Source organism: Homalodisca vitripennis, chromosome 5 (assembly GCF_021130785.1).
Source record: "Homalodisca vitripennis isolate AUS2020 chromosome 5, UT_GWSS_2.1, whole genome shotgun sequence".
Lineage (NCBI taxonomy): Eukaryota > Metazoa > Arthropoda > Insecta > Hemiptera > Cicadellidae > Homalodisca > Homalodisca vitripennis.
In genome coordinates, this window is record NC_060211.1 from 80,447,168 (window position 1) to 80,472,942 (window position 25,775).

The window sequence follows — 25,775 nt, forward strand, 5'->3', positions numbered from 1 at the left end:
CCAAACATCATGTTTTGCAGAGGAGAGAGTAATCTTTATTTTGAAAAAAATATGTTGTTTAGAAAATGTGAACCTAAACTTAAAAAAATTGTTCAATAAATTTGATTCAACAAAAGGTTTGTTCTATCATTATAATGTCCTCATCATAATTTATTTAGTAATGAATGACTTTATCTACAATTTTGCAATAAATAACATGAAATGACCATTGTGTATTAATATTTCCAAAGAATACTTTTCAACTGTTATAAAGATTTTAAAATATAAAACTTAGTCCCGGGATTACCATGGTGATGTCATGAACTTATACACCACTAATTTATTGTACTGTCACATAGGTACATGTCTGTTTATGGAGCTGACATTTCACTATTTAGTATAATATATTACTCATTACTATGAAACATGTTTGCTTGCACTTCTAAGAAGAGTAAATAATTGAAGTTAAATTATTTGTTCACCAATACACTCCAAAAAGATAATGTTATGCTATGTGAATAGAAACTTTGATAAGTCATAACAGTATTTTTTGTGAGTATGTATGAGTTTGAATGATGGAATGGTATGCTTAATTAGATTTTAAGTGAAGTATAAACCTAGTGTAACCATATGGATATAGGGATATGTTGACTCCTCACACAGAGAGTTCTTTACTCACTTTTTTCTGGGCTGATTCAGAACTAGTAAGTATATCAGTTGTCTAATCTGTAACGGCCCAATGTAGCCATATGGACTCGTATGATGACTCCTCGCACAGATAGATCATTTCTCACTTTATTACACAGGCTGATATGGGCTAATGTAAAAATATGAACTACAGAGATTTAATTGTACTCTTTTTCTTTGCAATAAAACAATAATATTATTATTATTATCATTATATTGACTAAACTTATTTTTAAAACTATTTTTTTTTAACTAAATAGACAAATCACACAGCTTCTTTTGGTAGCAATAAAAATTGACTAAACTAATTCTAACAACTAGTTAGAATATATATATATATATATATATATATATATATATATATATATGTTGGCATAAAACATTAGGAAGCTTTAGCGCTGTTGTCTGATTCCCTCTGCACTATTCCATTTACAAGTGCAAATATGCTTTGTGAGGAATTTCAATGTTGATTGAGTCTATACACCAATATTTCAATAGGTTTTTTGCAAATTGCAAATGTCGCTGAGGAAGCTCTTAGGATAAATGCATCAACAAGAAAAAATGTTAAGCTGAATAAAGATAGGCAACCATAGCAACTCCTTTTACATCTTCAATCAACTAGTCTGCAGGAAGTGAAACAAATCATCTGCTAAACCATCATTTTCAGTATGGATTGATGTTATTTCGTCACGAGTCATGAAGTTTTATCAAAGATGAACTTTTGGTTCCTCTGACTAATGAATTAAACAAGTCCTTTGTTCAAGGAGTGTTCCATACCAAAATGAAAACATCAGAGGTTTATCCACTCCACAAGAAAGGGAAAACAGATGAGATTTAAAACTACAGACCAATTTCTTGTAACATTTTCCAAGATTGTCGAACATATTGTGTTAATATGGCTTAGGAATCCTCTTCAAGCTAACAATATCAACCTTGAACAGCAACATGGCTTTATCCCTGGATGTTCAATTACAACTGCTCTGAATGATATAATTGAAACATGATCGACAACCGGAAGGCTGGAAAAACCACTATAAATACATTTCTAGATTTAAGTAAGGTTTTTGACAGCCTTGATCACGATCTGATTCTGGGGAAGCTCTATAACTTAGGGATAACGGACACAGCTCACAGGTGGTTTAAGAGCTATCTAAGTGACCGACCACAAGCAGATGGTTGAGCTGAGAGAAACTGCAGATAGCACTACAAAAGCCTACAGATCTGAGCCACTACTGGTAAAAAGGAGAGTACCACAGAGCTCCATACTGAAACCGGTCTTGTTCGCTTTATTCACTGCTGATCTTTTCACCTATCTACAAGATTATTGTAAAGCTTTAATGTACGCAGATGACACTGTCCTGCAGATTAGAAGTTATTAGGCTGATAAACTGGAAGAGACCACTGATTCTTGGAAGATGTGTCTGAGCCTCCCAAAATCCAAACTATCCTCAACAAAACATCTTGGAGTAATCGTCAATGATTTACTCTCCTGGTATGACCATGTTGACTCCCTATGCCGTAAGCTAAACTCTGCAATATTTTCAATAAAGCGGATTCAGACCATCAATACACCAGAAGCCATAAAGCTGAGTTATTATGCATTATTTCAGTCACACATCAGGTATGGAACTACATTTTGGGGAGGATATTCTCAGGAAAACCTTCAGAGAGTGCTGATTTGCAAAAGCGTGTTTTGAGAGTCTTCGCCAACCTCCAACCTAGGCAAAGCTGCAGAGATGCTTTCAGAACTCTTTGACATTTTAATGGGTGTATCAATTTATATCTCTGAAGCTATTTTAGAGAGCTAAAAAAGCCAAGCTCCGTTCCTTGGCCTGTAACAGTGAAACCCACAGGTATAACACCATATCTGCAAATGACTTTAACCTGCCTTTTCACAGAACCACACTATACTCAAAGAAGCCGTCTTATGCTAGAGCCAAATTTGTAACCTCCTCCCTGCAAAAGTAAAGAATGTTCCCGCAGATAGACATCGGCAGTGGCTAGCTGAGGATCCAGTTTACAGTTTGGAAAACACGTGCAAGGGAATCTAGCTAAACATTGTAATTTGTCGTAACCAACCCAGTCTCATCTTGATGTTGATGAATAAACATTTTTGTATTCTGAAATGCGTAAAACCCTAGACTAATAATGGCAGTTCCACTGCAGTAGCTATAATGCTTTATGAGGAATACTTGTTAGGTTTTATAATAATATTACTTGCCTTTGGTAAGGTAAAAAAAGACTATGCAGAGTGTGAAATGTTTTCTTTCATATATTAATCTATTCAAATATTAATCATGACTATTTAATGCTGAAAATATTGAGAAATTAGTGAAGTATACTTTATACAAAAATATATTAGCTAATAACATTGCATACCTGTCATTAGTGAAGGACCCCCTTCCCTTCCATCGTCCCCCTCCGCCCCTGAGATGTGTGCCCTGACTCCTCTCAGTCGTGTACCATATTGATTAAATATGATTTTAAAATGACTTTACTTTTAGTTTATCTGGATTAGAGTTCACCGAGTTCATTTTTATCAACACTAATATTTCCTATGGAGTCATCTGGAACATCTTACTTCAAAAGCTCTAAGACCATTATGGATTTTGTATAAAGAATGTATGTATATAAAACCAATATTAGTTAAAGTAGTAATTACAATTTAATTGTTCTTGCTCAAACAATTTAATTGAATTAATTAGTAGTATTGAAGTATGAGACAACCAATACTAATCTTATTCCTACATTTTTACTAAACATGTTTATTTAAAATGCTGTAGATGGAGCTTATATTGGTCACTAATAACTTAATTACATTAAAACATAAAACCAATATTTAATACTTTTATTTTTTATGAGGCCCTTTCGATAGCAAGGCCTCACAAAAAATAAAAGTATTAAATATTAGTTTCATGTTTTAATATAATTAAGTTAAATATTTATTTAATGTTTGACTGAACATTTCTTATAACATTAAAAAAATAAACAATTTAACTTTGAATTATTATGAGAAATGGTTTAGTTGTAAACTATTAATTCTTTTTTTAAAGTTTGGTATCTACGATGGATTATTTTAAATGATTTGTAATATGTTTAGAGGATTGGAATCTGCCCTCTTTATCAGGTGAAAAATTGTAACACTTTTACTTGATTACAATTCCTATTTACTAGATTTTTTTAAATTTTGTGCACGTTTAACCTTATGTCTTAAAGTTCATTGACACCTGATTAAAAGGATAGATACCAATCCTCAAAATGTAGTGTTCTATTTTTTTGTAACATATCACACAGTAAATGTTTGAAACTATATTGAAATATAAAGTTTGGTTTTTTAATTATAAAAAATATAGGATGACATGTTTTCTATGAGCAGAAGAAAATAATTTAGCCCTACAGAGTATTAATGTTTTTTATTCAATAGATTAACGAATTTTTTATTTATATAATTTAAGTGAAATTAATACTTACTTGTAATCTATGAAGATCTTATTTAATTCAAAAGAAAAAATAAATTATATCACTGAATTTAAGTGTTTTCTTCTCAACTCACTTCTGATAGATGTTATAACAGTCATCTCATTTTCAAACACAACAAAAGCCAGAGTGCTAATGTTGAACATCTCAGGGAACAGCTTCATCTGACAAGTGTTGTTTACACTCTGATGAACCGCAAGGTCATATTTGAGATTGTGATTTTATCTCCTAAAGCCATATTTTTCCAAGTAGATAACTTTATCCAATAGTAGCTGATGCTTTAAATCAATGGTTATTTAACACTGATAATGATTTTGCCATTAGTTAATTTATTACATTTTGTGGAAGATTTTGTTAAACAGGTACATTTTCTTTGTTGCTTTTAAAGGAATTGTATTTAGAAAATAAATTGTTTATAAAAGGTTAATTAGCTTTCAAATTCTGTTGACATATATGACATTGATTAAAGAATAAAATTTACTTGAGTTTTAAATAACTAAAGTGATTAAATTGTGGCAGTATACTTAAGAGATGTTTTATGAACTTGGAACTTTAAACATTAATTTACTGCTGATGAATAAATTTCATCACCAATAATTTTAAAATTAAAGTTTCAACCCAAAATGTATTTTTAATTTTAATAAAAATATTGGTTCAACAGTTAATATATAATAAATAATTATTCAAAATAATATATCACTTACTGTAAATGTCCACAAAGCTTAATTCAACAATACACAGCAACTTTTACTTTTTGTTTTGTAAATCTGAGACAGTAAGAATCTTCAGACACCCGCAAGGACTAATTGGTGTGTGAACTACAAACAACTTTACACTAAGGTGTTGTGCAAACAAAATGTAAATCAGGCAACAAAAACATACTTATACTTGCTAATGCGGAATGTTTTTGTATCTTTTTAATACTTGAGATAGAATAAGAATATGACAACATAAATTTAGAACTTAAATAATGTTGTCTATTGTATCCTAATTATATGTGATGTAATGTAAGTCATTTAATGCTTTTTCCAGACGTAACTTAAAATGTTCTTCTTCATCATCATGGTCATTACAATTGGGACATCTACAGGAGCTAAAATTCTAGTAATGATGCCAAATCCAGCACCCAGTTTCACTCGCAGTTTCCAGCCATTGTTCCGAGAGCTGGCTGAGAGGGGGCATGAGGTGACATCGTACACAGTGTTCCCTCTTCCGCCACCTATTCCAGCCAGCTACAAAGAAGTGCTTGTCGAGAATGTTTTTATCTCTAGTCCTCGATTGGGTTTGTACAATAAGTCAGTTCTGCAATTTTAAATACAATCAACATTTACTTGCAAATTAAGAAGGGCTAGATTGAAATCAGAACTCAAATTTTTCAGTTGTTATGTAGGTTAGTGAAGAAAATAATGCAAAAATATGGTAAAAACTTGCTCTTGCTTACATTATTCATTTTTCTATTTACCATCTAATTGGAAATACAGTATTGTTTGGATCCTCATCATCTCCATTGTACTTGTACACAATATCAAAATTAATTTTTTTAAAGACAATCTTTATTCAGATAATTATAATAAATACAATTTTAACATTTTCACCCTTGAGCTAGTAGGTAGTCAAAGTGTAGTATTTTTAAACAGCAATAAATTATCTGTGTATATGTAATGATCTAAAATATCAATTAGAGGAACACATGTTTCAAAGATGTTTTTGGCTGATGTAATGGAATCATAAATGTAGTATTTATTTATGCCAGCCTCTATCATGTGAGTACACTGCCATTATATAACTATTGGATTTTTGCCAAAAGGATGTTTTTGTATGAATTGAAAGCTTTAATATTTGGCTTTTCAGTAGCATTTTACTTTTTACTCAAATATAAGTAAAATGAGTTATAATTTATAATAAAGTAAAATATACAATATATAATTAAAGCTGTAATATTTTTACTGTAATATACAATTAAAATTTTACTGCCGCAATAACATAAAGTTTTTTAATAAATAACATACAAGATTTGGAAATTGCTTTTTACTTGGCCAAGAAACACTAACTCTATTTATGAAAAATTTTCAATATTACAGGATAGGAGAACAACGCATCACACGTCATGTAACAAGGTACAAAATTTCAAGATTATAGATCATTTCATTCTTGAGAATACAGAAAAGAAATGTTTGCATACCCTGTAGACAAGAGAGAGATTGTGCTAGCCTACTGAGTGATAGGCTTGAATGACCACCGTGAAGTTAGCGTCACTTTATCGTCCGTCTGTATTCCGTGCAACAATTTTGCAGTCAACAAATCTGAAGGCGCTAACAAACATTCAAAATCTGAAATAATAGTATAAAAACTAATTATTAAAAAACGATCTTTCACAAAATCTACACAGTTAATCGTATTTATTACTTACCACAAAGAATTCCCGTTAATATACTTTAATTATACTTTAATATACCAACGTCAAAAAGGTGGTGTCGGCCGTCAGAGGTCCTATCGTCTAAATTAAATGCACCGTTAGACGGGCGTTCTCGTATAAAAGTAACTCCTGAGGACTTAACCAAACAAGTGCCCGCAATGAAACTTTGTACACAGATGCTCTATAAGCTGAACTTTAATATACCAACGTCAAAAAAGGTGGTGTCGGCCGTCAGAGGTCCTATCGTCTAAATTAAATGCACCGTTTAGAAGGGGCGTTCTCGTATAAAAGTCGCTCCTGAGACTAAACCAAACAAGTGCCCGCAATGAAAACTTTGTACACAGATGCTCTATAAGCTGAACTTTAATATACCAACGTCAAATAGGTGGTGTCGGCCGTCAGAGGTCCTATCGTCAAAATTAAATGCACGGTTAGACGGGCGTTCTCGTATAAAAGTCACTCCTGAGACTTAACCAAACAAGTGCCCGCAATGAAACTTTGTACACAGATGCTCTGTAAGCTGAACTTTAATATACCAACGTCAAAAAGGTGGTGTCGGCCGTCAGAGGTCCTAACGTCTAAATTAAATGCACCGTTAGACGGGGCGTTCTCGTATAAAAAGTCGCTCCTGAGACTAAACCAAACAAGTGCCCGCAATGAAACTTTGTACACAGATGCTCTATAAGCTGAACTTTAATATACCAACGTCAAATAGGTGGTGTGTCGGCCGTCAGAGGTCCTATCGTCAAAATTAAATGCACGGTTAGACGGGCGTTCTCGTATAAAAGTCGCTCCTGAGACTTACCAAACAAGTGCCCGCAATGAAACTTTGTACACAGATGCTCTGTAAGCTGAACTTTAATATACCAACGTCAAAAAGGTGGTGTCGGCCGTCAGAGGTCCTAACGTCTAAATTAAATGCACCGTTAGACGGGGCGTTCTCGTATAAAAAAGTCGCTCCTGAGACTAAACCAAAAACAAGTGCCCGCAATGAAACTTTGTACACAGATGCTCTGTAAGCTGAAACTTTAATATACCAACGTCAAATAGGTGGTGTCGGCCGTCAGAGGTCCTATCGTCAAAATTAAATTCACGGTTTAGACGGGCGTTCTCGTATAAAAGTCGCTCCTGAGACTAAACCAAACAAGTGCCCGCAATGAAACTTTGTACACAGATGCTCTGTAAGCTGAACTTTAATATACCAACGTCAAATAGGTGGTGTCGGCCGTCAGAGGTCCTATCGTCAAAATTAAATGCACGGTTAGACGGGCGTTCTCGTATAAAAGTCACTCCTGAGACTTAAACCAAAACAAGTGCCCGCAATGAAACTTTGTACACAGATGCTCTGTAAGCTGAACTTTAATATACCAACGTCAAAAAGGTGGTGTCGGCCGTCAGAGGTCCTATCGTCGAAATTAAATGCACCGTTAGACGGGGCGTTCTCGTATAAAAAGTCGCTCCTGAGACTAAACCAAACAAGTGCCCGCAATGAAACTTTGTACACAGATGCTCTGTAAGCTGAACTTTAATATACCAACGTACAAATAGGTGGTGTCGGCCGTCAGAGGTCCTATCGTCAAAATTAAATGCACGGTTAGACGGGCGTTCTAGTATAAAAGTCACTCCTGAGACTTAAACCAAACAAGTGCCCGCAATGAAACTTTGTACACAGATGCTCTATAAGCTGAACTTTAATATACCAACGTCAAATAGGTGGTGTCGGGCCGTCAGAGGTCCTATCGTCAAAATTAAATGCACCGTTAGACGGGGCGTTCTCGTATAAAAGTCACTCCTGAGACTTAACCAAACAAAGTGCCCGCAATGAAACTTTGTACACAGATGCTCTGTAAGCTGAACTTTAATATACCAACGTCAAATAGGTGGTGTCGGCCGTCAGAGGTCCTATCGTCAAAATTAAATGCACGGTTAGACGGGCGTTCTCGTATAAAAGTCACTCCTGAGACTTAAACCAAACAAGTGCCCGCAATGAAACTTTGTACACAGATGCTCTGTAAGCTGAACTTTAATATACCAACGTCAAAAAGGTGGTGTCGGCCGTCAGAGGTCCTAACGTCTAAATTAAATGCACCGTTAGAACGGGGCGTTCTCGTATAAATGTCGCTCCTGAGACTAAACCAAACAAGTGCCCGCAATGAAACTTTGTACACAGATGCTCTGTAAGCTGAAACTTTAATATACCAAACGTCCAAATAGGTGGTGTCGGCCGTCAGAGGTCCTATCGTCAAAATTAAATGCACGGTTAGACGGGCGTTCTCGTATAAAAGTCACTCCTGAGACTTAACCAAACAAGTGCCCGCAATGAAACTTTGTACACAGATGCTCTGTAAGCTGAACTTTTAATATACCAACGTCAAAAAGGTGGTGTCGGCCGTCAGAGGTCCTATCGTCGAAATTAAATGCACCGTTAGACGGGGCGTTCTCGTATAAAAGTCGCTCCTGAGACTAAACCAAACAAGTGCCCGCAATGAAACTTTGTACACAGATGCTCTGTAAGCTGAACTTTAATGTACCAACGTCAAATAGATGGTGTCGGCCGTCAGAGGTCCTATCGTCAAAATTAAATGCAACCGTTAGACGGGGCGTTCTCGTATAAAAGTCACTCCTGAGACTTAAACCAAACAAGTGCCCGCAATGAAACTTTGTACACAGATGCTCTGTAAGCTGAACTTTAATATACCAACGTCAAATAGGTGGTGTCGGCCGTCAGAGGTCCTATCGTCAAAATTAAATGCACGGTTAGACGGGCGTTCCTCGTATAAAAGTCACTCCTGAGACTAAACCAAACAAGTGCCCCGCAATGAAACTTTGTACACAGATGCTCTGTAAGCTGAACTTTAATATACCAACGTCAAAAAGGTGGTGTCGGCCGTCAGAGGTCCTAGCGTCAAAATTAAAATGCACCGTTAGACGGGGCGTTCTCGTATAAAAGTCGCTCCTGAGACTAAACCAAACAAGTGCCCGCAATGAAACTTTGTACACAGATGCTCTGTAAGCTGAACTCTTTAATATACCAACGTCAAATAGGTGGTGTCGGCCGTCAGAGGTCCTATCGTCAAAATTAAATGCACGGTTAGACGGGCGTTCTCGTATAAAAAGTCACTCCTGAGACTTAACCAAACAAGTGCCCGCAATTGGAACTTTGTACACAGATGCTCTGTAAGCTGAACTTTAATATACCAACGTCAAAAAGGTGGTGTCGGCCGTCAGAGGTCCTATCGTCGAAATTAAATGCACCGTTAGACGGGGCGTTCTCGTATAAAAGTCGCTCCTGAGACTAAAACCAAACAAGTGCCCGCAATGAAACTTTGTACACAGATGCTCTGTAAGCTGAACTTTAATGTACCAACGTTCAAATAGGTGGTGTCGGCCGTCAGAGGTCCTATCGTCAAAATTAAATGCACCGTTAGACGGGGGCGTTCTCGTATAAAAAGTCACTCCTGAGACTTTAACCAAACAAGTGCCCGCAATGAAACTTTGTACACAGATGCTCTGTAAGCTGAACTTTAATATACCAACGTCAAAAAGGTGGTGTCGGCCGTCAGAGGTCCTATCGTCAAAATTAAATGCACGGTTAGACGGGCGTTTCTCGTATAAAAGTCACTCCTGAGACTTAACCAAACAAGTGCCCGCAATGAAACTTTGTACACAGATGCTCTGTAAGCTGAACTTTAATATACCAACGTCAAAAAGGTGGTGTCCGGCCGTCAGAGGTCCTAATCGTCAAAATTAAATGCACGGTTTAGACGGGCGTTCTCGTATAAAAGTCACTCCTGAGACTTAACCAAACAAGTGCCCGCAATGAAACTTTGTACACAGATGCTCTGTAAGCTGAAACTTTAATATACCAACGTCAAAAATGTGTTCGTGTACCAACGAAATTGAAGTTGTTTGTGTTTTGTACTTATTAGTTATATAAGTAATACATTACCTTTTTATTAGACAATACTCGTACTTCTTTTCCATGTAGTCAGGAAATTTTAAAAAAATGAGAGCTATAACAAAAAGTAAAATTAATATGACACAAACCATGTTTTTTTTTTTTTTTTTTTTTTTTTTTTTTAAGTGGTGAAAAAAAAATGCATTGCTGCACGAACGCTTGGTCTTTACGTAACCAAGCGAACAAGTGTGGGGCTCTCCACCAGATAGTATTCTGATGGCATACCCACTAAAAAAAAAACACCACTTTCTTCTTTTTTCTTCTTCCTTCTCTAGACTCTGGAACTCAACGGTACAAACTTAAAAGATAATACCAACAAATATGTTATTACAATTTCTTAAAGCATATGCTATGTACGAGTTTTTTTAAATTTATATTACAAATACCCAACACCAACAAAATTTACTCTGCCATGCAACTATGGACCTATTTTAAACGGACATCAATAGCAGAAACTGTTACTGAAATGTCTATATACATGTATGATATATTATGGGAATGAATTTACAGGCCATGATTTAAGCAAAACAATTAAATTATTCGTGGATGGAAATATTTACGCTAACACATGTATGGAATAAGAAGGACCGTATGTATGTATTCACTGCGCTCTGTCAGTTATGACACAATTCCCATACAATAATAATGAAGAAAAAAATTACAGGCTGTAAAACATTTACAATTTCTAAAAAATTACTTTTTGTTATTAATGTTTTACTTCACCTGTAAAGAGTATTCTTATAAACAATCTAAATATACGTTTTAATCTAAATATCAATCTGAGGGACAATTGTATCCCTTTACCACTTCAGTAAATCATCTTGTCAGGAAGAGGAGAACATGTTGCTCACGACAGCGACACGTCCTTCGTGTGGTCATTACCATCGTCTAAGCAGGTTCTGGTTGTAGAAGGATTCTTTTCGAAAGAGATGAGGTGGTGGAAGTAGAGTATAGTATATTTTCGGGGTTAAGTATGGCGCATGAGGTAGTTAGTTGTAGGGTTAGGGTTCTTTATATAATAATTACAATTAATATAAAACTAATGGTAGCTACTAGTTTCACTACCAACAACTTCAGGAAACATCTCATTATTTTTGTGGGACCTAACAAACTTTTTCAAACAGTGGTTGTTGCAAGTTCTATTTGGATCTCTTCAATTCATTGGCTTCTGTCTATCAATATACTGGGCATAACGATATTGGCAGCTACTCAATCCTCCACCAAACCGTTAAGCACTTTTCTTTGCGTTGGGCGGGACCTAATATTTTTTGCTATACCGTGGTTGATGCTAATTCTATATACAAATTAATAAAATTGCTTTCTTTCCTTGGGCTTCTGTCTATCAATATACTGTGCAATAACGATATTGGCAGCTACTCAATCCTCCACCAAAACCGTTAAAGCACTTTTCTTTGCGTTGGGCGGGACCTAATATTTTTGCTATACCGTGGTTGATGCTAATTCTATATACAAATTAATAAAATTGCTTTCTTTCCTTGGCTTCTGTCTATCAATATTACTGTGCATAACGATATTGGCAGCTACTCAATCCACCACCAAACCGTTTAAGCACTTTTCTTTTGTACGAATACATACCATTTACCACTTCAAACGAATACATACCATTTACATTATCTGCCATTATTTACTAAGATAATTACATACACTTTTATAAAAATATTTAATAAAATATTTTAAAAATAAATATTTAATAAAATATTTTATACACTTGTATAAAATATTTCCAAATAATCACAGGATCTCACAAAAAATACAATCTTCACACGCCACAATACAAAAACCACCATAAAGGTTATTCAAATATTACTTCATGAACTTAATTGTTGATCAGCTGATATTTCCAAACCTTTGCAAAGAAAATATGACGATAAAAAGTGTTGAATAAATGATCAGCTGTTACTCACAACTAAACATTAGTTAATATTCTATGCAGATAAGAATATGCATTTTTGTGCGTCTGTTTTATTTTTTAAATAAAGCTAAATTTCAATACCTATTATTAATTTTTTTCCTAAGTAATTCACATGAATCTTTTTCAGAATTAAATGTTCTACAAATCTGTTTAAGAAAAAAATGACCTTTATTTAACATTTATGGAAGTAATCTTACGTTATAACACAAAAAAATGTGTTATTTCTTTGCACCAATTCTTGTGTTTTACGTAAGATATCTCTGAAAGTATTGCATTTACAGCTCTGGGACGAATTTTAATAAATTTGTCAGATATAAAACATAAAAAACAATCGTATTTGTATCTTTGTAACTACCTTTTTACCATTTTTATACGGCCTGACTTCACCAAGGGTTCTGAAATCCGGGCGAAATCTTTCGCTAGGCGTAACTCGCTAACGAAGCGTTTCCGGGCATATGGTTATATGAACTTTTTTTACTTGTTTTTAGCTATAGAATAAGCTCCCGAGAGATTGCCGTTTAGTTTTGAATCACCCTGTATACTGTGATTTTATAAAAAGAGCGCTATTCAAATAATTAACAAATACATTTTGTACATTAAAATTCAGGATCTATGTACAAAAGTTTCATTGCGGGCATTTGTTTGGTTTAGTCTCAGAAGGATCTTTTATTTGGGGGGCAGCTCTTTTACTCTACGAATCGTTATCTCAACGACCCTATTTTTTATATTTGCAATATCAGTGTTGGGTCTTTTACACTACTAACCGTTTAGAATCGTATAGAAACTAAAAACACGTTTAAATTGGCATTAACATTAAATTTATGAGTAAAAAATAAACCTTTCCTCTACTCTTTGATGCCCAGTGGGAAACTGCCCTCAGTGTAGTTAAGATATCTGGAGTTGTTATATAATCTCCAGTAAATTACAGTAAGAACGTACGCGTGTTACGTTTTTGTATACAGAAAACAGATTTGTAGTTTTCCATTCGATTTTTAAGGAGATTCTAAATATACATTCTTATGCCAATAACGTGTATTTTGATATTTCCGCACTAAAATATTAAGTTCAACGATACAGTATGTTATCAAACGTATCTGACGCATATTATAATATAAAGCCAATATTGAGGTCATACTTTGTATTTTAAGCAGCAAACAATTTCCGAGGTTTGTGCGTTAAAACCACATGTTTTAGGTTTGCAATTTATGACTTATTAAACATAGTCAATATGAAATGAATGCTTCAATGGTATTACTATTTCTATGAGTTGATGTAATGGTACCGCCATTTAATTATATTATCAATTCTAAAAATATAGAACTTCTAGAAGGATTTTTTCTCTTAAGTCAATGCATCATTATCATGTTATTCATTCTATTTGTCTATTTTGAAAATTATAATGGTCATTTGTTAGTATTAAATTGATGTTTACCTCTGTTTAATGCATACGAGCTTTAATATTAAAAACTTTATAATACGTTTTCTTTCTCCAATAAGCGAGTCCCTGGCGTCATATATGGTATATTGTTACGTAGAATGTTTGGCGTGATTAGCCTACTATTCCATGTAATCGATTTGTTAATTTCATGTATAAGTTGTACAAAGATGTTTGTTAGCATTGCATGATTTTTACAGTTCAAATTAAATCAACGTTCAAATAATGGAATGGAACAAATATTTTAACTACAACAGAATTAAACAGTGAGGTAGTCTCAGGTAAAGGCTCGGGTGAGGTGGTTCCTTCCTCGAAATGGTGTCATTACCAGACAATAGGTTTTATGGCAACCGGTCTCGAGTTTGCGTGTCCCTTCTGAATGTTGTCTAAGGAAAATTACGTGTAAGGGTTATAAAACTATTCTCAGAAAATTCCGTGAGGGGTATTGGGTAAAGAGATAAGTCTACACAATAGCTTTTCTTCCATATTATAACATCTGCTCATACCTACCAGGTGTCAGCAATAACATAAAATTTCTCAAGCCTCAACCACATCTGACTCTGAAAAATTAGAAAAAAATCAGGGAAACCCTAATGTCCTAAATTACACGACATTTAAATACAATACAACCATGCGATATAATAACTCTAAAATAAGATTCACATACCCTGAATAAATTCAGTGATTACAAAAAACAATAGTTCAAAACTTTACAATAGTAAAATAATTGGTGACACATTTAAAAATAAATTGTTGCAGATAAAAACAGAAGTAAACAGAATAAAAATAATAAATGAAATATAAAATAAATTGTTTTTTTGAAATATATGTGAGGTTAGAAAAAAATATATTGTTAATTAGCCTACAAATTTTACTTATTATTTTCATGGATATAAAAGGACAACGTCATTTAAAAAAGTGCGCAAAAGAGAAGCAGTAATATTTATGTTATAACTTCTAAAATACTTCCGCATGCTAGAATTTCAAGCTATCACTTTTTATAATGCTTTTAATTTTTCATGTTTTAAAAATAATGAAACTTTGGAGTACCAAATTCCATACGACGTTTGAACATTTTGCAGTATATATACTAATCTAGTTTATATAACCTTGATACTTGAAAATCTAATACTTTTATACGAGAAACATCTGTCTAACGGTGCATTTAATTTAGACGATAGACCTCTGACGGCCGACACCACCTATTTGACGTTGGTATATTAAAGTTCAGCTTACAGAGCATCTGTGTACAAAGTTTCATTGCGGGCACTTGTTTTGGTTAAGTCTCAGGAGTGACTTTTATACGAGAACGCCCGTCTAACCGTGAATTTAATTTTGACGATAGGACCTCTGACGGCCGACACCACCTATTTGACGTTGGTATATTAAAGTTCAGCTTACAGAGCATCTGTGTACAAAGTTTCATTGCGGGCACTTGTTTGGTTTAGTCTCAGGAGCGACTTTTATACGAGAACGCCCCGTCTAACGGTGCATTTAATTTAGACGTTAGGACCTCTGACGGCCGACACCACCTTTTTGACGTTGGTATATTAAAGTTCAGCTTACAGAGCATCTGTGTACAAAGTTTCATTGCGGGCACTTGTTTGGTTAAGTCTCAGGAAGTGACTTTTATACGAGAACGCCCCGTCTAACGGTGCATTTAATTTTGACGATAGGACCTCTGACGGCCGACACCACCTATTTGACGTTGGTACATTAAAGTTCAGCTTACAGAGCATCTGTGTACAAAGTTTCATTGCGGGCACTTGTTTGGTTTAGTCTCAGGAGTGACTTTTATACGAGAACGCCCGTCTAACCGTGCATTTAATTTTGACGATAGGACCTCTGACGGCCGACACACCACCTATTTGACGTTGGTATATTAAAGTTCAGCTTACAGAGCATCTGTGTACAAAGTTTCATTGCGGGCACTTGTTTTGGTTAAGTCTCAGGAGTGACTTTTATACGAGAACGCCCCGTCTAACGGTGCATTTAATTTTGACGATAGGACCTCTGACGGCCGACACCATCTATTTGACGTTTGGTACATTAAAGTTCAGCTTACAGAGCATCTGTGTACAAAGTTTCATTGCGGGCACTTGTTTGGTTAAGTCTCAGGAGTGACTTTTATACGAGAACGCCCGTCTAACCGTGCATTTAATTTTGACGATAGGACCTCTGACGGCCGACACCACCTATTTGACGTTGGTATATTAAAGTTCAGCTTACAGAGCATCTGTGTACAAAGTTTCATTGCGGGCACTTGTTTGGTTAAGTTTCAGGAGTGACTTTTATACGAGAACGCCCGTCTAACCGTGCATTTAATTTTGACGATAGGACCTCTGACGGCCGACACCACCTATTTGACGTTGGTATATTAAAGTTCAGCTTACAGAGCATCTGTGTACAAAGTTTCATTGCGGGCACTTGTTTGGGTTTAGTCTCAGGAGCGACTTTTATACGAGAACGCCCCGTCTAACGGTGCATTTAATTTCGACGATAGGGACCTCTGACGGCCGACACCACCTTTTTGACGTTGGTATTTAAAGTTTAGCTTACAGAGCATCTGTGTACAAAGTTTCATTGCGGGCACTTGTTTGGTTTAGTCTCAGGAGTGACTTTTATACGAGAAAACGCCCGTCTAACCGTGCATTTAATTTTGACGATAGGACCTCTGACGGTCGACACCAACCTATTTGACGTTGGTACATTAAAGTTCAGCTTTACAGAGCATCTGTGTACAAAGTTTTCATTGCGGGCACTTGTTTGGTTTAGTCTCAGGAGCGACTTTTTTATACGAGAAACGCCCCGTCTAACGGTGCATTTAATTTAGACGATAGGACCTCTGACGGCCGACACCACCTTTTTGACGTTGGTATATTAAAGTTCAGCTTACAGAGCATCTGTGTACAAAGTTTCATTGCGGGCACTTGTTTGGTTTAGTCTCAGGAGTGACTTTTATACGAGAACGCCCGTCTAACCGTGCATTTAATTTTGACGATAGGACCTCTGACGGCCGACACCACCTATTTGACGTTGGTATATTAAAGTTCAGCTTACAGAGCATCTGTGTACAAAGTTTCATTGCGGGCACTTGTTTTGGTTAAGTCTCAGGAGTGACTTTTATACGAGAACGCCCCGTCTAACGGTGCATTTAATTTTGACGATAGGACCTCTGACGGCCGACAACCACCTATTTGACGTTGGTACATTAAAGTTCAGCTTACAGAGCATCTGTGTACAAAGTTTCATTGCGGGGCACTTGTTTGGTTTAGTCTCAGGAGCGACTTTTATACGAGAACGGCCCGTCTAACGGTGCATTTAATTTCGACGATTAGGACCTCTGACGGCGACACCACCTTTTTGACGTTGGTATATTAAAGTTCAGCTTACAGAGCATCTGTGTACAAAGTTTTCCATTGCGGGCACTTGTTTGGTTAAGTCTCAGGAGTGACTTTTATAACGAGAACGCCCGTCTAACCGTGCATTTAATTTTGACGATAGGACCTCTGACGGCCGACACCACCTATTTGACGTTGGTATATTAAAGTTCAGCTTACAGAGCATCTGTGTACAAAGTTTCATTGCGGGCACTTGTTTGGTTTAGTCTCAGGAGCGACTTTTATACGAGAACGCCCCGTCTAACGGTGCATTTAATTTTGACGATAGGACCTCTGACGGCCGACACCACCTTTTTGACGTTGGTATATTAAAGTTCAGCTTACAGAGCATCTGTGTACAAAGTTTCATTGCGGGCACTTGTTTGGTTTAGTCTCAGGAGTGACTTTTATACGAGAACGCCCGTCTAACCGTGCATTTAATTTTGACGATAGGACCTCTGACGGCCGACACCACCTATTTGACGTTGGTATATATTAAAGTTCAGCTTACAGAGCATCTGTGTACAAAGTTTCATTGCGGGCACTTGTTTGGTTAAGTCCTCAGGAGTGACTTTTATACGAGAACGCCCCGTCTAACGGTGCATTTAATTTTGACGATAGGACCTCTGACGGCCGACACCATCTATTTGACGTTGGTACATTAAAGTTCAGCTTACAGAGCATCTGTGTACAAAGTTTCATTGCGGGCACTTGTTTGGTTTAGTCTCAGGAGCGACTTTTATAGAGAACGCCCCGTCTAACGGTGCATTTAATTTCGACGATAGGACCTCTGACGGCCGACACCACCTTTTTGACGTTGGTATATTAAAGTTCAGCTTACAGAGCATCTGTTGTACAAAGTTTCATTGCGGGCACTTGTTTGGTTAAGTCTCAGGAGTGACTTTTATACGAGAACGCCCGTCTAACCGTGCATTTAATTTTGACGATAGGACCTGACGGCCGACACCACCTTTTTGACGTTGGTATATTAAAGTTCAGCTTACAGAGCATCTGTGTACAAAGTTTCATTGCGGGCACTTGTTTGGTTTTAGTCTCAGGAGCGACTTTTATACGAGAAACGCCCCGTCTAACGGTGCATTTAATTTAGACGATAGGACCTCTGACGGCCGACACCACCTTTTTGACGTTGGTATATTAAAGTTCAGCTTACAGAGCATCTGTGTACAAAGTTCATTGCGGGCACTTGTTTGGTTAAGTCTCAGGAGCGACTTTTATACGAGAACGCCCCGTCTAACGGTGCATTTAATTTAGACGATAGGACCTCTGACGGCCGACACCACCTTTTTGACGTTGGTATATTAAAGTTCAGCTTACAGAGCATCTGTGTACAAAGTTCCATTGCGGGCACTTGTTTGGTTAAGTCTCAGGAGTGGCATTTATTAGAGGACGTCCATTTTACGATACATTCCTACGGTTTTACTTAGGTATTATATTTGGGATTTTTATTCATGACACATTTAATGGGAAACCTTTGTGGAAAGTAATAAATAGAAAAAACTGTGTTGATTTTGTGAAAGATCGTTTTTATAATTAGTATTATACTATTTATCTCAGTTTTTGAATTTTTGTTAACGCCTTCAGATTGATGACTGCAACATTGATGCACTGGACGATAAAGTGACGCTAACTTCACGGTGGTCTTGAATGGTGCTAAGCCAAATCCCATAGAGTGGGGTTCACCATAATCAAACTCAATGTTACCTATATAAAAATAAAATTTCTTATTAATGTTAAAAAATGTGTGGATACGTGTATGTAGCATTTTATATTTTCTGCAGTATAATTAAGTTTTCCATTCCTGGAAAAAATTAATACAATTTGTATTTTAGCTACAAATTATTTGATTTATGGCCAATTAAATAAATCCTCATAAATCAGCTAAAATAGGCTTGCCGGTTTAGAGAAGCCAACAGATAGTTTAGGGTTAGTGGACTATAATTTGTTTTTAACATACAATCAAATAAATTAGGGCCTTTAAAAATTCTTTTTACCAATAACATAATTAACTGCTAAGGCTAAAATAATTAATAATTGGATTTAGTAATTTTATAAGTCTAAAACTCTGGGGATATTTATAAACAAACATAATATATACATGTCTACACTTACATAATTTATCAAAATTTTAATCAAGGTTTCTACCATAGTTCTAATCTAAAATTTGACATGAAATAAAAATTAAAACTTATGATCTAAAAACCTTTACATTGGATGACTGTGCTATTTGGTAGATTTGGCATGTATTTGGTAGATTATATATAGTGATATTGATTTATAATAATTTACTGATTATAAATTAAGTTTTTACATAGATTTTTTATTTTAAAATCAAAATCACAAATATTAAAAACACAATATGTAAAAATCTAGTTTGATATCCATGAACTATTCTCATGTACAAAGTTTGCTCGAAATTTGTTTGGTTACTGTCAGTTTTTAATATACATTCTTTTATGGACATATTTTCGTAAATATGTCTATCTTTACGAACGTAATGTGTGTAATTTTTAATGAATTTGGAGTGTTAAACGAATATTTTCACTACAGTTCTAAATACATGTATCACCATAAAAACTTTCACCTATACTAACAATGATGAAGAAAGTAAACGTGGGGTCCAGTTGATACAATAGTACACGATTGGTAATAATAATACGCAATCCCAGGTCACATTGAGGCTTTGAAAAATATCATTTCTAAAGAACTAAAGTTTCTAGTGAACTTCATTCAAGTATTTGATTTAGATAAAGTTTGTCTGTATGTATATGTAGTGTGTTTACAAAGTCACGTCACACTTTTCAATAACTTTATTTACAAAAATATACAGTACTATTATAGCCTATCGGCGAACTTCGTACTGTACCGGCTAACGATCAGTTAATGTTGTGTTATCTTCTAGCTAAACTTTACTTAGGATTTTCTACCAACGTTACAAAACGAATACTAAAAATTATTTTTAGAAAACACCCATTATATTTTTTAGTTTCAGCTAGAAAATGACGTGATTATGGTGTTTCGTCACGAAGCAATGAATACAATGGCTCAAGTGGCGGCGTCAGTTATGGTAATTTCACTTTGTCACAACAGCACAATCCTGGCTTTTCTCCAGTAAACTTCTATGCGTCGCACTGCTCGCAGACAACGTCCATTGGGCCAATGCGTACGGAAGGATGCGAGCATTGGTTGATAGTGCCATTGTATGGCCAAACGCTGCTCGATTCAAATCAACACTTGAAGCATTTATTCTTGCGTCTCAAGGTTATCTCGTTGTTGATCTGTGCGATTTGCTCCAACGTAGTCGTTACTCGGGCTGCCTCTCTTTGGTCTTGTATGTTAAGAGGCACGAAGTCTTCTTACTATGGCACAGGCCATACTAGCTCGGGGCGGCGCTCGTCTCGTGCAATTTCTCGTTCTTTGATGGATTGATTCACAAAGTTCCGGACCCTAATTAATTGCATTACTGCTTTGGCGGGAAACATAAGTTCCTTTAGGTCATCGCATTGTTAATAATAATACTCCCAAAAAATAAACACATTATATGCTTATATGCCGTTATATGCTATTATTCCAAGCAAATTACACACACACTTTCAGGTGTTGATATTTCACAGGTGTTGTCATTTGGTCTCTATATTTTTGTTCATTTTCTATTTACGGTACCTGATTTTTTCAGTGAACTTTTACGAAACTGTAATAGTTATTCTGCTTTTTTGGAGTGGAACTGAATCCAGTAAATCAGAGACCATTTATAATCGGTATAGCCATTCTTTAATTATAAATGGTGTAACTAACCGGACTTTGGAGCTTGTATTTGCTACTTGTTAACTTATTTACATTCAAACACATAAACCAATATTTAAAACTTTTATTTTTGTGAGGCCTTTTGGTAGCAAGGCTATCTTCGTCAGACACATCACACAAGTGATGTCAGACTTTTGTAACGTGTCTGACGAAGATAGCCTTGCTATCGAAAGGCCTCACAAAAATAAAAGTTTTAAATATTGGTGTCTGAATTTAAATTAGTTAACCGGACTTTGTTTTGTGTTTATAGTTTGTTAGTACTTTACATTGCCTTCTAATTATTGGACACGGCAGAATTATTTAATCTAAGAGAAGTCTGTAAAGTTAGAAGAAAATCTTAAGAGCATTTTATTTAACAGACATGTTAAGATATTCATTCAACATGTTGAATTAATATCAACTTATATTTCAAACCTGATTTTTCATTCTTGATATTGTTATTTTACTTGTACATTACAGTAATATTATGTTTTTAGGTAACTATCTAAAAGATATTAAAGACTATTCCAACAGTAGTCTCACGAATTATGCACTATTTCTGTGGGAGTTGGGTCTGATGCTCAGTGAAGAAGTGTTAAAAACTCCTGCAATCCAGGAACTGATTAAATCTGACGAATCTTATGATTTAATTATTGATAATTCCATAATATATTTCGAACCTATTGCCGGGTTCCGTCACAAGTTCAACTGCCCTTCCATCAACCTCTTTCCAAATTCCCCTAATCAAATCTTTAGCGAAATAACCGGGAATCCACTCCCTTATGCTTACATCCCCTATCACAATTTGCCGTACAACAGCAATATGAGCTTCTGGCAACGGGCCACAAATACTTACATCGGTCTTCTCACCGATCTCGGGAACAGACTGTACTACCTGCCCCGTCAAGATGTGATTATGCGTAACTATTTCAACAACCTGAACATGCCACATATCACAAGTCTTCTGGCGAGTGCACATGTCTCCCTGTTGGACACTCATTTACTGCTAGACTACCCTAGACCGTACCTGACAGGGACCGTTCTTGTCGGTGGCATGCTCACACCAAAGACCAACAGTCTTCCTCAGGTAATTGATATTGAAGACAACATCACCAAGTAAACTATTCTGTCCACGATTAAAATAATTGTTTAATCAATTATATTCTTCAACAGGAGTTAAAACAATGGTTGGACAAGGCAGATGAAGGTTTTATTTACTTCAGTCTCGGCTCAGTCATGAGGTTCGGGACGTTGTCCTCTAGTCAAAGATCAGCCATCTTGGACACATTCGGCAAACTGAAACTACCTGTCCTCCTCAAGTGGGAAGGTGATAACAAAGACGAGCTTCCTACAAATGTAAGAGCAGAGACATGGGTGTCTCAGGCTGACATTTTAGGTAATGAAACATACTTTATACTAGGTAATATACAGTTTCTTAAAATTTTATTTTCAATAAATAAAGTTATATCACACATTGTATATCACAAAATAATAATAGAATTAATTGAACTATACATAGTATAAGTCAAACTAGACACCTTCATTGTGACCAAGATGTGTACTAACTTGAGAACAGTCTGTATAGTAACTAGATACGTGTTACAGTCAGAGCCGTACTCATGCAGTTACGGTGGGCCCCGGAAAACATATTTTCCAGGGCCCCGTCATGTCCCACCACCGCGCCCCGTCACACCGCTTCACCACACCCTTCCGCCCTGCCGTTATCTCATTGGCAACATCTTATTATTTTTTATGTTAGTATGATTCAATATATGTCCAATAAATACGGAAAAATATTATTAATCTACACCATTTTAAGCATTGTTTAATGAAATTAGTGAACTCTAAAATTGTATAATAATTAGTCTATCAGTTGTCTTAAAATTTAAATTATTTTTAGATGTTATTGATTGTGAGACAAATCTTTAAAAGACGTACTTATTTAATTTTATTTGTATCCTCAACTGAAGATAATTCGTCTTTTTATCGACTTGTCAGTTATAATTCATCGGATTAGACCGTGCGCAAGGGTTGAGGCGTTTGTTGTTTGATCGCAGAAACTATTACTAACTTTTCCTCTTAAATGCATAATATAAATAAACACGATCGCAATTGTCAAATCAAAAGTAAGATTATTATTTTAAAAGTACATAATAGTTATAGTTTCTTTGAACTTGTAATAAACGATACTACAAATTTAGCCCATAATAGCGTTACAGTTATTAGATTGAGCTATTTCGTTTGTCGACACAGTCCCTTAAAATAGACGTGTGGCGGGGCCCCGGTAAAAATTGTTGGAAAAACCGGCTTGAGTACGAGCCTGGTCACAGTTTAAACTACGATGCTCTTTGGCTATATGAGAGGTATATGTTTTAATACCTCTACTGGATCTCCAGAAGTATCGATTTGAGGACAATCGGGGTAGTAGATTTTAACCATTTCCATTGCATATTCTGGAGCTCTCGGAATAAAATAAGGCACAAAACTAATAGAAATGATAAACAATGACTTATGTTGTATTTTTTGTAGTTATGATTCGTGTAACTGCACCTGGATATTACGGTTATATGTGCATTGTATCCATTTTTTTTGTACCCATGGTATTTTTTTTAACAGAGTCCAGAACGTAAGCCTGATTTTCTTTTAATCATATCACCATATAAACGGTTTCTTATTCCCACTCTTACTCATTCATCACTACATACAGTGTATTATTGTGTTAATTATTCGTGTTACATTTTAAAATGAGGCAATCAACTTTATTGCTGTGAAACCAAGTTGGAGTCTATGTATTGTCCATAATACTAAACTGTCAAATACTTACCTTATAAAAGAGAATAAAGTGAAAATATTCATTGCGTGACATGAGGTTAGTTTCTTAAAAATTAATAATTGTTGCCATCTCCCAGAACTATTAATTTATACTGTGTTCAGTATTCTCCGACCTCAAATATATTATTTAATGTTGTGCAATGCAACGCGGGGACCCACTTGATTTGTGTGGCACGTGTTAGATTTAAGTGTGCATTACAGTTTTTTTCCTAGAGACCAAGCGTTCTATTAATGAAATGGATTCTAGCGTATCCGCTAAGAAGTGCTAAACTCCGGCGAACTCCATTTTGCTCCGCCAAACAACAGTGGCCTAGGCTATCAGCGCCGAGACTTCATCACTAACACTGTTGTCACTAACCACGTTACGCAAGCCAAAATCCCGCCATCTATATTCCGCAGTCTACATCGATAACATTAAGAGACAGCATTCCCACTCTGGAGTGCTTTGTAACATGACCAAATGAGACTTCTAAGCTCGCTGCCTAAACAGTACGGTGGTATCAAGTTAAAACTAAAAGAGTTGTAAACTGCAGGCTTATTCAAATCTATGCATGTACAGAGGCGTTCCTTCGTTACCAAGGGTGGGACGAAGGGAACAACTTCATAGACGTGACGAAGAAACGCACGCTAGCAGCCACGGAACCCGGCTAGCTGTGGAGCCAGGTCTGTGGAGCCTCGCACATGGGCTGAAGCTATACGATGCCAACAAGCTGGTCGCTGACACAGAGCTGACACAGGTCACTCCAGCCTTTTCGTGGATCAATTCGATCACGCACAGACCTCAAGATTTTGTTTCACCAGCGAATCAATTCAGAGAGAACTCTGCACAGATTGCTCAGAATAACCTTCACTGCGACACCAAGGGCACGACGGAGATGTTATCCCAAACCATCGGAAGAGATGCACGTAATTCACCCACCAAGAACTCTGGAAATGTAGAGAAAGGCCATTCTGAAGTCTACTTAATCATCGGGGTCAGAAAGGTAGTGAAGTAGCTATCATGCTCTGCGGCATTGTGGAGCAGCACACTGGACGCTCTTATCATGCTGCAACACCATGCCGCGTTAGGGGTCGACGCCTGCTCCAACTATGTGGTATACCGCACATATCGTCAGCTTCAACAAGACCGGAATAACAGAGTTCTCGTACACCGGTGTGTGCCGCACAGGCACATCCCTCGCTCAGGCTGGGATGCAGGAAGTTTATCACAATCAGCGGGCGACCCACCAACAGTATGCAGGGCTATTGGTAAACATTAAGTTTTATCTACCTACGTTCATAGTTACCACATATAATTAAACCATTTATGAATTAATGGTAACTCTCTTTATGCAATTTGATACACTTCATTTCAGTTCCTACCTTTCAATATTATTGCCGTGTGATCTGCAAATACTGTACACATACAACTAGGTTGATTATTATTTGGTACTACTTGTTTTCCATTGCACAAATAACGCACCTTACACCAGTTCAAGGCCACACCCCTTACACCAACATATTCTGATTTTGAAAATAGGATTTGCCTCTCAATTCAGTCAAATGCTTTCGCCAAGTAAATCAAAGTAACTAAAACGTTTTCATTAGCATTTATTAACTCCACTATCACTTTTTTAGCAAGAAAAGAGCGTCTATCGTGATGGAGACGGGATTCAGATGAAACTCGGGCCCGACTCTGTCCGCGGAAAAAACTCCAACAGATGCGTTATTCTTCATGCGGTCAGTATATATATATATATATATATATATATATATATATATATATTATATATATATATATTTGTTAATCATGAGAGTTTATGTCGCAACAACTCGAAATCTTGGAACCATGGCTAAAAAAATGGAGAATAAACCTGAACACTGCCAAATGTGAACCT

At 36.1% G+C, this 25,775-nt stretch overlaps 2 protein-coding genes across 4 annotated transcripts in view; one reads left to right on the forward strand and one right to left on the reverse strand.

The window, feature by feature from the left end:
- Positions 1–4,963, reverse strand: part of LOC124362432 — a 22,183-nt gene extending 17,220 nt beyond the window's left edge. Inside the window, exon 1 of one of the 2 annotated variants that reach the window (XM_046816927.1) lies at positions 4,848–4,963. The gene's annotated coding sequence lies outside the window, so the exon portion shown is untranslated. Of the gene's footprint in view, positions 1–4,137; positions 4,317–4,847 lie in introns of those variants that run through there. The other variant, XM_046816926.1, reaches the window with a different exon arrangement.
- Positions 4,379–25,775, forward strand: part of LOC124362431 (UDP-glycosyltransferase UGT5-like) — a 27,171-nt gene continuing 5,774 nt past the window's right edge. The window contains exons 1-4 of one of the 2 annotated variants that reach the window (XM_046816924.1): positions 4,379–4,505; positions 5,176–5,425; positions 21,564–22,153; positions 22,240–22,462. In XM_046816924.1, coding sequence (XP_046672880.1) covers positions 5,188–5,425; positions 21,564–22,153; positions 22,240–22,462 — 1,051 coding nt within the window. In that variant the 5' untranslated portion in view covers positions 4,379–4,505; positions 5,176–5,187. Of the gene's footprint in view, positions 4,506–5,051; positions 5,426–21,563; positions 22,154–22,239; positions 22,463–25,775 lie in introns of those variants that run through there. The other variant, XM_046816925.1, reaches the window with a different exon arrangement.